The 14,538-nt window shown below is 28.4% G+C and overlaps 1 protein-coding gene across 1 annotated transcript in view; it reads left to right on the forward strand.

Annotated features, from left to right (window-relative positions):
- The window catches only part of LOC107449299 (CD9 antigen), a 28,352-nt gene extending 20,073 nt beyond the window's left edge, over positions 1-8,279 (forward strand). Inside the window, exons 6-7 of the mRNA XM_043052125.3 lie at positions 3,854-3,936; positions 6,772-8,279. Of these exons, the coding sequence (XP_042908059.1) occupies positions 3,854-3,936; positions 6,772-6,843 (155 nt within the window). The 3' untranslated portion in view covers positions 6,844-8,279. The remainder of the gene's footprint in view (positions 1-3,853; positions 3,937-6,771) is intronic.
- Positions 8,280-14,538: the final 6,259 nt, after the last annotated feature.

Consider the following 14,538-nt stretch of genomic DNA (forward strand, 5'->3'; position numbering starts at 1 on the left):
GTATATTTTACAACAGAATTGTAGCTTCACTTCTGTTGTCACTTGTAGTGGTAGTGTGCTCTGCTAATTTTTCTATTAGTTCTTTTATATTCTATAGCCCATAGATGATAACGATAACCGCTCCGGTGGCGCTCCATCGCGTTTCAGATGTGTGACCTGCCATCACGGCAGCATTATCGCAACATTGTGATCTGCAGTTTGTTAATGAAATTTCATCGTAATTTAATTTCTCGAAAATTGTATTTTCGATCGAGGCTGCATCTTTAGCATGTATTTCAATAAAACTCAAAAAAGATTATTTGATGGAAAATTTCTTATTGATAAAATCAGCATCGGCCTAGCGACTTGGGACATTTGTTCTCGATGAGACATATCAGGAGTTGAATCAAACAAAAGTCCATAATATTTATTTCGTTTGATATCGTTTATTAGTTGATTTCGAACTGTAGATGCCAGAAGATGATGTTGTTGTTGTAGTTCATTTACGTCGCACTAGAGCTGAACAATGGGCTATTGGCGACGGTCTGGGAAACATCCCTGAGGATGATCCGAAGACATGCCATCACAATTTTGATCCTCTGCGGAGGGGATGGCACCCCGCTTCGGTAGCCCAACGACCTGCACGCGAAGTCGAGCACTTTACGGTAGCACAGTTTAACGAGGACCAATACCGCACACCCTCGGTCCCTGCGCAGACTGACCCAAGTGGATCACCCACCCGCACACTGACCGCAGCCAGTGATGCTTGACATCGGTGATCTGCTGGGAACCGTGTCTTAACGATCAGTCCTCTGCGGGACGCCAGAAGATGAATGAATTCATTTGTGGTGACAAATATGAGAACAACAAATTTTCCTGTTAACAAATTTTTTCATACTCTATTCACTTAATAATAGAATCGTCGAATAGATGTAGTAAGTAATCTTATTTGATTTATTACTTACCAAGAATGCTTTGAACTTGAAAGGTAATAACATAGTGAAATAAACAATATAATTTATGCTGACATTAAACTTATATACAACATTTAATAACATTTCATTTTTATTCTAAGCAGAGCGCGATGACAAGGACGTGAATTAAATATTGAAATATATTTAATATGAATTTAATATAATATGAATTAAATATTATGAATAATATTTATGAATTAACATTTATTATATTACACTGGCACTAATTTAAAATATATTTTCCAGAAATCAATTATAATAAAAAAAAATTATCCAGCAATTTTTTGTTTTGCGGACCATTTGGCGCCCCTTTGTGAGTAGCGCCCGGGGCATGATGCCCCCCCTTGCCCACCCCTCGCTACGCCACTGCCTATTCAGTCACGAAAGTTTCTAAAGTACATTTATATTAAAAAATTAAATACATTTAAGACAGATAAGAGCAGGGTCTGACTTAGCCTGATTGGGGCCCGGGGCAAAAACTTCTTTGGGGCTACCCTCTGCTTCAATATTTCAGTAATGAAGAACCTAACTTTGTCAACCCATCAGAAACCTGTATTTTTGTAAGCATAACACATTTTGCGAAATATAAAAATGCAGGTTTTTGATTGGCCAAATTTGTCCATCATGGTTGTGAAATTTAAGTTGAATTCCGTCCTGGAAAGCCATGGATTTACGAAATATAGATTGTGTTCATACGATAGATTAATGAAGAAGCTAAAATAAAACTGATTGATTTTACACTGTACTGATATTTTGCTTAAAAGAAACGTTCATTACAGAACGAGATGTAAAATAAACTCTCTATTCGGTTTGGGGGCCCCCTTAGATGTGGGGGCTCTGGGTGACTGTCCCGTTTGCCCCTGCCTTAGTCAGGCTCTGGATAAGAGTACACTTGAAACTCAAAAACATTTGAAAGGTATCAAAATGAAAAGAAAACTAACCTTGCAATGAAAGTGTAACAGTGCAAGAATAACAGTGCTTAGACTAACTCCTCCTTTATGAGAAAATCACAATAGCATGTTTTTATAATTTAAATTATTTCAAATAGATTGTAGTTTTAATACTAAAAAAAATCTTGAAATGTATCACTCTGAAAGAATGTATGGATATAAATTTAGTTAATAATGAATTGAAATCAAAAATAATGTTTAACTTTAATAAATCTTATCAGAATTGTATTTAATGTAAAATTAATTCAATACAAGAATTAATCTATTTAAATATATTTTATAAAAGCACAAACTACTTAAGACAATTTAATCCATTCAGACAAAGCTTTGTAGTTTTACTTTAAATAAAATGTATTCTTTGGTTTTCAGTTTCTTCTTTTGTCTTCCTGAAAGATATTAATTTCCTCTAAAAAAACTTACTTTTTGTTAAGATGAGTAAGAGTATAGTTCTAATATTTACATTGAGATTATGAAGGTAAACTATTTTTTTTATTTTAATATTAGAATTTATACTATTAGAACTTCGACTGAAGTTCAATAAACGCTTTTCAAATTTTTTAAAAAAGCTTTAAATTAAATGAATTTGAATAGTAATTTGTATACGAACAAATTGCAAAATAAAATATAAATCTGAGTTTTCAAAACCATTTGCTGAAAATACGAATTACAACAAAAGATATGATACCTTCTATTGAGTTTGTGCCGTCATACATTCGGCTCTCCAAATAAGGTTAAAAGAAAAACTTAATTGCTCTTGATAAGCATTAAATATTCGCTACTTATGCAACATACTTCTCTATTTAACAGCTTATGTCATCAGATTATTTTAAATAATAAATTTACGGAAGAAAAAAAACTATAATCGTAGCGTATGTTGCATGATTTGGACAATCCAATCTATTACGTGTAAGTAAATAACATTTTGCTGCAGAAATTTTTCATAAAAAAACATAACTTAGGAAATGCTGTCACTTACTAAAAGCTTTTTGTGTAGATAATTATTCTCGTAGCAATATTTTATGCAACAATAAATTGTCGGTGATTCTGACAATAAAATACGGTGGTATGTTTCTGTTCCAGGAAAATCTATTAACGTAAAAACAATTCCAATTTTTTCAAACCATCGCCGTCATAGGTGCATTTCTCGTACACTTAATTTTATTTCAAGAAATCATCCTGGTAAAAATTGGTGTCAAGTTGACCACCGGTTTAATTTGATCTAGTTATCAAGAATCGAATTAATCCTTTATAATGCAAGGAAGTTACCTTTGGTTTGTTAATCACTAAAATATAGAAAATTAGTTGTGTTGTTGAATGTTATTGGCTGAGTGTAGTTGAATGAAGAAATTTTTTTTCTTCTTCAGAAAATGTTCTATTCTGTAATTATATTTAAATTTCGTTGAATTTTTGAAATAGTACAAAAAGCTCTTTTTCAGTTGACTATTAGGGAAAACGTTTGGAATTTTTTTTTTGTGAGTGTGACAAATAGGCTTGTAAGTATAACAAAACAAATTATAAAATATTGAAATGTTAAGTTAATGTTAAGTTTTCTAAATATATGTATGTTCTTGTGTATTGATATTTTAAGAAATTATTGATATTTTAAGAAATTATTATTGTTTTAATCCCGCCTTCTTTAATAGTAGTTTGGCAGATTTTAAAATCGCTATTGTTACTTTAAGCAGATGTAATTTTTCGGCACCTAGCATGCGTGCAGTTTTAATTTCATTTTTGACACGTCTTCTGAAATATTAATGGAGGTGGTCACGGGAATGACACTTTTATCTACTCTTTTACCTTAAAATTCCTTCTCTAAATTTATGAAGACTTCACCCACTTTAGTAAATCGTAATGTTCGAGAATGCAATTGAACTGAATTTTTTTTAATTCTGAAGAAATTTTACGACACGAACTATGTTATAATAATAAAATTTTTATTTTATTTTTCAGGTTGTGGTGAAAACATACGACGGTATTTGGAACAAAAAGCAGGTGCACTGGGAGGTATCGCGTTAGGTTCTGTTTTAATACAGGTAAAGTAAGCATTATATAGAAAAATTATGTTATTTGAAATGTTTCGAACTATTTTTGGCACTTGATCATTTCGGAGGCACAGGCAATAAAGCCGACATTGCAAAGTCTCCGGATGGCGATTTTCCAATCCAGCGGCGTTTCACTATCTTATTTGGCAATTTTTTTTTCTTTCTTTCTCAGAGTCGGTGTGATTCTTAGCTTCACCGCCGCGAGGAGGAATAGGAAGAGAGGTTCTTAAAAGAGAAACATTTTTTTTAGTCTTGCTCTTCAAAATAACAAAAAGAGTCATGATTTATTGTTGTCAGTTGTATGTTTTAAATCGATGCTTTTTTTTTTTTTTTTTTTTTTTTTTGTATTCGATGGTACATTTACCATGGTTTATAAATAACTATATAAAACATAACAATAAAGTTTATTTAGGGTCTTCAAAGATATATAATATAATTAATTCATAAATTAAATTCGGAGAATAAAAATGTTTCGAGAGATTAGCTTACTTATTAATGAATAATAATTGAAAAAAGGAAAAGAAAAAAAAACAATTTTCTACTTCAATTAAAAAGCTAAGCTATTGATGCAAAGAAATGTTAAGCTCTTCTCAGTTTTGTTACAGACACAGTCAGGTATTCAATACATATATGTAAATTATTTTGAAATTGACGAAACTAAAAAACTATTGAATTATTTTAAAACTAGTTTTGTAAGAGAAAATGCGTTCGTTCTTACATCTGTAACATGAATTGTATCAGAAGATTTATTAAAAATTATAAAAATCACTGTTTTTTAATCGTAAGATTTTTTTATTGCTGAATATTCCTTTGAAACTGTGATCGATTTACAAAATATTCTAAGGCAACTTTATGATTTTCTTAGTACTATAATAATGACGCTGTACTTTTTTTTAAAAATTAACGCATAATTTGAAAGGAATAATGGAGCAACTTTATAAAAATAGTTCTTATTTAATTGTAAAATAGAAACGGAATATTCAATAAGAAAAAAAAGTAGAATTATTTTAATTAATTTCCATCAATCCAGTATAAATATGATAAGCTCCTCCAAATAAAATTGTAGATCAAATTAGTCTCTAAATTGTTCCAATTAATTGAATTTTGCATCTGTTAGTAATATAACACTACATAGTTAATTATTGTTTTTAATTTCCTTGTATGAAATATTTTAGCTAGAGAGTTTCATGAAAAAAATTTCTTGAATGCAGACATGAAAAATCTAATTTTATTTATTAAGAAGGATAAATTTGCGTGATAGGTAATTACAGCAGTAATTTTCTATGTGATTGATTGATGTTACAAATATCGTAAATTATCTACAGGCTAGCTAATGAGATATCAGTTCCAGAAATTATCAGTTAATATTGTCGAATCAACTAAATTCTTGTAATTCGAAAAAATTACTATATTAAACACCAGTTAGCTTCGATAGCTTTAGGTGAAAAATGTGCCACAAAATATTTTTTCTTAAACTTTAGAAACTAAGAAGAGTAAATTAAAAGCAATACTGACCAACATGGTCAAGAAGAAACAGTATTCTCCGACCAAAATTTTGATGAGAATAATTTTATTTTGATAGAAGAAATGGCATCAGACGACGATGTGCAAAATATTAAAGAAGAGATGAATAGAATATCACAACTAATTGACACGAATTCGACAAAGAACGCAGACAAAATATTTTTGAAAAAAAAATCGAAGTTTTAAATGATTTAACAAACATATCGCTGGTTCAAAACTAAAACGACACATCTGCCAACGTGTAATGCTTGCAGATGCGTCGTTTTAGTTTTGAAGCAGCGATATTACATTCAAAACCAAGTTTTCGAAAGAAATGAAAATATTTCAACCAGCATCAATCAAAAGACTAAAAAAAAAATGCTCTTGCAAAAAAAAAAAAAAAAGTTTCAGTGGATAGGTTACCTACCAAAAGGATATAAAAAACGATATTAAAGGAGAAAATATGTTACAGATAATATGGAAGTCAACATGCCAAACGCAAAATCACACAGCTCAAATCATTAAATAATTAAATAAAAGTAACGAATAAATAAATGAAACAAAAATTGCAACGCTGCTAAATCAAAACTTAAAAAAATTACAATAAATGAAGTATTACAACGTTAAAATATCTATAATATTAAATCAATTTAAAATATATTAAATTATATTTAAAATATATTATAAACTTATAATAAAATTAATAAATTAAAAAGAAATATTTTTTCAGTGAAAATAGTTTATTCAAATGAATTACTATTTGTAACAGGGTGGTGGAAAGGATATATTTAAAATAGACTCTATTTATAAAAAATTTATACATTTTTTCGTGTTTGTTAGTTCATTAGCAGCTCTGATGTTTTTTAGTTTTGCACAACTACTATTTTATGCTAACTTTTACATTAGTTTTTTTTAAATAGCTAGTTTTAATTATTATAGTTTAATTAATTTTGTTTTGATTATCATTGTCTCATACGTCAAAAACATACCTTATTATTCTTATTTAAAAATTACAAAAAATATTCTTATTAGAAATATTATATAGATATTTTTAATTGAAGTCCTTAGTGCGAAAGATCTATTTACCGTAGTAAAATTCTTAGCGGATAGTTTCTCGATTCAGCCATCCCCGTGACTTCAACACTATAAGAATATCAGGCTTTCCTTTTTGAATTAGAATGTAATTTTTATTTTGCGTTATTATTTTTGTGTTCTAATCTTATTCCTTCTAAGGTATAATGTAGTTTTCAAGTGTTTTAATGTGAGTTCTTGTGTTTTAAAGCTGTTCTTTTGTAGTTTTACTGTTATACTTTTCCCCTGTAGGTTCTGTGTCTGATATTTTCTGGATGTTTGTTCTGTATCATGAGGGAAGACGAAAGAGAATACACATACTAAAGAGACTCATTCAACTTTTTTCTCTCATTAGATTATATGTTCATAAACATCAACTATTTCAACTGAAGTGTTCTCAACTTTAGGTTCGAAGAACTTTTGAAGAATCCTTTTCAAAATGGATGTATTCATGTGACTTAATTTAACATAATGTTCACTTAAAAAAAAAAAAGGTTGCTTAGTACACAGTAGATTGGGTCGTCCTCTTATTAAGAAGTAAATGCAATTACATTTTATGCACGGAAAGTAAGCTCAACAGACACAAAACTAATCGTTTGTAATTATTTAAGATTCAAAATCGTTTTGGCATATCTTATTTCACTAAAAACTAATTTTCAAATCTAAAGTACAGGTTTACTAAAGCACTGTTTTGTTACAAATAACTCATTTTCGAAGCCGTTTTTACCGTCACTTTTAAAAATTATTAACTTTGGGTGTTCTGAAAAGGCAGCTCTTTGTGTGTATTTTGAGAATTCTTATCAAAGGAGAAAATAAAAATGTATGCACATGGAGTGGCGCAAATTAATATTTAACATAGGAGAAACTAACTACTCAATCAAAAAGTTGACAAACCCCACTGAACAGGAAGGAAGATGCAATAAATAACAAGACATTTCGGAAAGAAACAGAGGAGTTGAAAGAAGATTTTTAAAAGCACTTTCAAGTCTCACCCTCTAATTTAATTTGCTTTGATGTTAACTATATTTGGATTTCGCTACTTAAATGTTTCTTAAATTGTATTTTTATTCTTTTAGTTGCGTTTTTATTCCTTCATTTGTGGCTCACGTGTCCAAGTGATTTTAATTTCATTTTTGATATCGATTCTTACTTATGCATATTAAGAGCGTTCTTTACGAAACACCCTGTGGAAAATGTTAAATTGTCTGTGCCTACAAAAGTAAGAGTATGACTAAGCAAAAATGACACTTTTAGGGTACTACATTCCATAATTTTAACTATAAACAAGTTGATGTTAAATTGTGTCATGAGTTTCTTATTTTAATTTTATTTTTGCTTGTATTTCACTATTTGTTTTGAAATATTATTGTTTGTTTAGTTAGTATTGTACTGTTCATAACTATTATATTTAAAAACATTCTTTTTCAGCTAAGATACTTGTAGCTTTATAAAAAATATTGAATGCAAATATTTTATCACGATACGAAATTTAGAAAATAATACTTCAAAAGCATATCACGTTTTTAATATTGATAACTTAGTTTTCATTTTAAATGCTTTATCAGATTTTTGTTTTAGATTAATTTCATTTCTTCTAAATGTTGTTTGAAAATTTTTGCTTTTCTAATTCCTTGTGTGTAGAACTATTTAAACTTTGCAGATAATTATACATTTGCATTTAATGTCTTATATTTCATTGAACTGATGCATCACATTTGTTATTTTATGAATGGTGAATAAAAAATTCTTTTGTATATATACATAGCCTTTATTTTTCTCTTTCTTACGTAGTATATTACAAACACAGATCTGAAAAACCAAGTGAAATTGAGATCTGTGTGAAATTTTGAAAACATTTATTTACTCTTTACAAATATTTAATGAGGTACAAGATATTCGAGATTTCAGCTTACAGCACGGAATCAGTTTATTAAATTTTGATCTCAATGATCAGTTTTTCATTCACTCACACTTAATGATTCACAGGGGTGACCTCAAATATAGCGATTATTTAGTGCAAACGAAATTTTTTTTCTAGGAAGTGAGACACAAAAATTTATTTTTTCTGAAAAAATATGTCTTTTTATTCCTGATGGACTTAGATTAATGACTTTAAAAATATGAAGCGAAGCTGGAAAATATTATGGTCAGAAAAGCGGTTGAAAGTTTGAACCCCTTAATGCTAATTTCACTTTTGAGTATTTTTCTACATCTCGAGAATTTTTTAAGGGAATTGAAATTTTTTTTGCTTTTAATTATAAAAATCATTTGTCCAGAAATAATTTCATAAGTATTCAATTACTTACCCAAAGCTAATTTTAAATATATATATATAAAACCCCCAAAAAACACGAGAATAATTTTATATTAATATTAATCTCCAATGAATTACTTTTGATCTTTTAAATTATATTTTTAACGTGCTTCATGATACATTTTGAGACAGAAGTGGCCTGACAACTCATTCTTTCCCATGATTATTCTATTAACGCCAAAATATTATTTCAGAAAGCATTTAAAGAAAATTGATTTTTAAATTTTTTTTTTGTTTCAATGTGCAGCTTATTATAAAAATAAATATAATCTCAATTTTAATTGCTTTTGACTCATACGTTAATGTTTCAGTTCCATGAGCAGTAGACAAGGTAAGTACGCACAATTATTATTCATGAAAGATAAACAATAAAATAAATAAATAAATAAAAATAATAAATAAATAAAATAATGAATAGATAAATAGATAAGTAAAATAATGAATAGATAAATAAATAAATAAAGTAATGAATAGATAAATAAATAAATAAAAATACCAAACAAAGAAATAAGTAAAAATGCAAAACAAAAAAATAAATAATAAAAAGAAGAAATGAAATAAAATACAATTTTATAAATAATTGTTTGAATTTGGCTGATAATGTTATCATTTTCTTGAAATAAATATCTATGTTTGCAATAAATGTAGAACAATTGAGATAGTTTTGTTAGGATATCTCTACAATGGGCTGTTATTGAGAATGGAACCCGAAAGGAATTGTGAGGCAGGCCATTTCAATGTACATTTTATTACAAAAGGTATCTGATCCGAAAAATAAGGAAATAAAATGATTGCAATAATCACTTGAATAATATAAACGAAAGGCAAAAATTGAATGATTGGATGTAAGCAGATAATGGGGACTTTCCCCTAAAATGCTCCCACAATGAAATAGAATAAACAAAAAATTTTAAAGTTTAACTTAAAAATAAATTAAAAACTTAAATTTACTAGAAAAGGTATATTAATTTTACTCTTCGGCTTGTGTTCTAACATATTTTAAATACAAACATGTATAATGAGCTGAAAAAGAAAAGAATGTTTAAAGTATAACTGGGTGATTCTTTGGAAACATGACAATTCGGAAGAAAAAATAAAATTTCTTCATATTTAAAGTCTTAAAAATCATCAATATTTTTTCGTATATTTATTTAGTTACATTTATTAATATCTTAGAGACAGCAGTGTAGTTCATTGGCATTTGCTCAAAAAAAAAAAAAAAAAAAAAAATAGAAATTGAATGACAGGAAAATGACTAGAAGGCCAGGAAAATGACATATCAGCTTAGAAGTTAAGAAAACAGTCATTTTAAGCTAATAGTATGTAACTCAACTTAAGAAACTCAAAAAAGACAAAGTTGGGAAGTTAATTTTAACTTTTTATGTAAATAAATTCCAAAAATAATTATTGTGAACAATTTTGACGAATTAGTTAAGTATAATGAAAGTGAGAGAGTAACACACCCAATGAGATAGTTTTTAATTTTACTACACTTTAATTTGCAGAGAAACAGTTAAAACGAAGAAAACAAAAAAAAAAAAAAAATTATAAAATTTCATTATTCTAGAAGTTTTCAGAGGAAGCAAAATGCCTGGAAGATATTGGGTAAGGATCAGAAAATTTTGAATTTGTGTTGTCCTAAGAAATTTTTACACAGTCTTTTTTCCCGGGTCACTTAAAGTGATTATCAGTCTCTTTGCCAGCACGAATAATTAATTTAACTTTAATATCTTTATGAACGACTTCAAAAACTTTTCCTACAAAAAAATTGATAATCTTAGGAATTTTTTAATTAATTTTATAAAAATTTACATTAAAATTAATTTTGTAATAATTTACATCGGAAATTTTTTTATTATATTATTTAAATATAAAATATTTCAAATCATTTTATTTTACAACCTTATTACATTCCTTAATTTATACACCCAAGCAGCGTTTAAAGACTATGACAGAATTAAATTGTACAGTGATGTTCTTACTTAATCCTTTATATTTTTAACTATCTGTGTTTTGAAAAAAAATAACCTAACGCCTTTGCGTTAGATGGATCATGATTTGTTTAAATTTAATTCTTTTATCTACTGTAGAAAGAATCAAAAATATTTTTGCTGTTGATATGTACAGAATAAAATTGTGTGTAATAATCAATCATTAAGTAAATAAATAACTTTAATTACATACGAGCATATTACAATCTTTCATAAACTGGGTATTAGGTTAATATTTGCTTTCCCTCGATACATTGTAGTGTTTAAAATTTTCTCTTATAACTGTGTTAATGTCCTGGAATATATAAGGCAGAATAATGACAATTTTACCATTTTACAGCATTTAACATTACTTTAATTTAACATTTTGGCCTAAGACGTTTACTTTTCGCAGAAAACATCAGGATTTTTTTAAATAACTGAAGTAAATGTAAATAGTTTATGTTATTAATGATTTCAAGAGGACAGGAAAATGACAACATAAAAACCTACTCACCTTGTAAAATTTTTTGAAATGCATTTTGATTCAGAAAGTTGCTTCCTTATTCCTGCAATTAGACATGTTCTGGTAGGATGGTATTCTAATCAATCTCTTAACCTAAGATATTGATTGCTGGAGCTATCTATTTTCTTTATAAATTACTTAAAAAAAGTGGTCAGGAAAATGACTTATTTTCATGTGACAAACAAATTATCGACGGAAAAAATTATATTCAACGAAGTTTTTGGAATTAATACCCTCTGCATATACTCCAGAAATGCTTACAACGGTTGAGATAAAAAAAATTAGATATTGAAATATGTATGGGAAGTTTTGAAGCTAGTTGTTATTGCAAATATTGTTTGTGACATATCAGGAAAATGACATTTTGATATTCAATTAAATTTTTTAACTATACAAAACAGCCAATGCTAGTGCAAAGTCATTTTAAAATGCTAACAGCAAATGCTATTTATAAATTTTTTTTAAAAAAAAAGTTCTCTTAGTAGTATAGTATTAGACCTTAGAGCAAGAGACTGTGAATTGTCATATTTCGTGAGAATCTATCTCTTAACTTTAGCTGAAATTAAATTTCTTATTTCGGAACCCATAATCGCATTGGACAACTAATGCAATTATTAAGAGACTTCACCGGACAAAAAATTAGTCACCCTAGTGCGCAAGCACCGATGAATCGTTAAGTTTCGTTAGATGACGCAATGGTCAAGTGATGTGCTCAACTGCGTGCACACTGCTTCTACGTGATCAAGGGTAAGTACACTCTAAAAACTGTACCTCTGATTTCAGAGGCACATTTGAATCATTTGTGCCTCTGAATTTTAAGGGCACAACGTACCTTTAAAAATGAAAGGTACAATGTACCTCTGATTTCAGAGGCACATTTGGATCGTTTGTGCCTCTGAATTTTAAGGGCACAACGTACCTTTAAAAATGAAAGGCACAATGTACCTCTGATTTCAGAGGCAAAATCAGATGTACCTCTTAACTTGGAAGGTACATTGTACCTCAGATTTTGCTTTTATGTACCGCTCATTGAAACAAGCATTTAGTGGTACCAAAACCTGTTATTTACCAGATTTGAACACATTTTTTTTTTACCTATTTGTAATTTGCTAGCACTTTATATAAAAAGGGACTTTCTGTTTGGTTTACACTATTACCAAGATATTAATTATAATAATTCTTAATGAAAAATATTTCTCAATTCTTTGAATATTGGCCACTTGAAAGTGATCATTTCAAGGGATTCCATCTAAGGCTTTTTCATAGACAATTATAAAATATGTAAATTTATACCATTTCTTTAATTATGGTAGCGTTTAATGATACTTCAACAACTACAATGATGCTTTTTTAATCAGATATAGGTACAAAAAGATAATATTTATTTCTGTTAAGCCAAGTCAATATAATTCATGGATTTTTTTTCTTTTCCAAAAAGCATCCTCAAAATGGAAATTTATTATAAATTTAGATATTTTTTAAATATTTAGAGATTTCATAAAATAGTTTTATAAGGATCAAAAATTAAACACTAAATATCATGAAATCTAATATCTTTTATTTTCACACATAAAGAACAATTTTACATAATTTAGTAACAGTTGCAATATGATGTATACAGTTGCACAAATTTGGAAAAACATAGAATATTTTAAAATGATAGATGTAGATTTTGACAACTTGGATATTTTATAACATGAAATATGCTTAAACAAATGACTTAACAAGTGTAAAATAAAAGATTTCTTTCCATTGAAATGAATTTTTTTAAAATCCAGATTTTGGCGAAACATATTAACCCGTTAGGCGCCATCATTCCCATTTTGGGAACATTAGCTTTCAATTTTTTTAGAAGTAACTGTACTCAAGGGCGCCGGCAGGGGGGTGCAAGGAGGTGCACTTGCACCCCTCTGGCTTTTTTTTTTCTAAACAATTAAGCAGATACAGAAAAACTATTTTGTTATAAAAAAATTTTATTAAAAATATTTTTATTCAAAAACTAGTAATTAAATAATTATTGATACATAACAATTAAAAAATTGTTTAATCAAACAAGAATAGTAATCGTCTTGTTTGCTGTCCAAATCTGTTTATAACTTTTTCAATGAATTCTGAGTCATCTTTGATTCTTTTCTTATGCACATTGAGCATGCACAAATTACTTAATTTCTCGTGAGACATTGTAGACCGATTCCATGTTTTGATGCGTCGCATTGTACTAAAAGTGCGTTCAATAGTGCGCACGTAGTAGCTGGAGGAGTTAGGCCAATTTTGATAGCCTCCGCTACAGCTGGATAAAAAGGTGTGCCCTCAATTACCAAATCGATGCATTCAAGGGATTCATAAGAATTTTCTCTGTTCCACCACATTTCGTACCACGTTGTAGCTCCAGTGATGAATTTCGGTAAGAGCAGATCTTTACACATAGTATATATATATATATATATATATATAAAATCTTCTAAAGCTCAATAAATATCAACACAACAAATACAAATCTTAAGCGTGCACAAACACGTTAGTATACGAAACTACCGTTTGTAGTTATTTGTGTTTCAAAGTCAGTAGCTATGACAGCGCCATCAATAGTTTCCCGTGGCAAAATTTGCAAGTACAAGAAATTCGCACTTTTTTTTAAATATCTTGTTAACAATGAAAAAATGTATGTTGAAAAAAATTAACAGATTGTAATAAGTAAGATTATATAAGTAATAACAAAACAGTAATAACAGAATATTTGTAAATTTTTTTTTTTTTGGGGGGGGGTTAGTTTGTTAGAGGGTTGCACCCCCTTTTACATTATTCTGCCGGCGCCCTTGACTGTACTTAATATTATTTAATCAATGATTTTATTTGAGCTCAGAATATATGAAAAGCCTTCTGCAATATTTTTGGAAAGCTTGTTTCAGAATTTTTTTTATTTTATTGTATTTTAAAAAACGTTAAATTCTGCATTTTTGCCCCAATCATTAAACATGCATTTGTTTTATAAATATTATTAAAATAAAAATTACTTTCGTGCTTAAACTTGATTACAACAATCGGATATAATTCTCTTTTCTATAATCCGAATTTCGATGTCTACAGTATTTCTTAAAATGTCCTATTTCACCACAATAGAAACATTCACGTTCAGATCTAAATTTCTTCACAATACTTGGCGAATTCCATTTCTCATTAAAATGTTCTTTCTGGTGATCGTTATTACA

The sequence above is a fragment of the Parasteatoda tepidariorum genome, chromosome 6, assembly GCF_982258835.1.
Source record: "Parasteatoda tepidariorum strain Cologne lab strain chromosome 6, Ptep-v5.0, whole genome shotgun sequence".
NCBI lineage: Eukaryota > Metazoa > Arthropoda > Arachnida > Araneae > Theridiidae > Parasteatoda > Parasteatoda tepidariorum.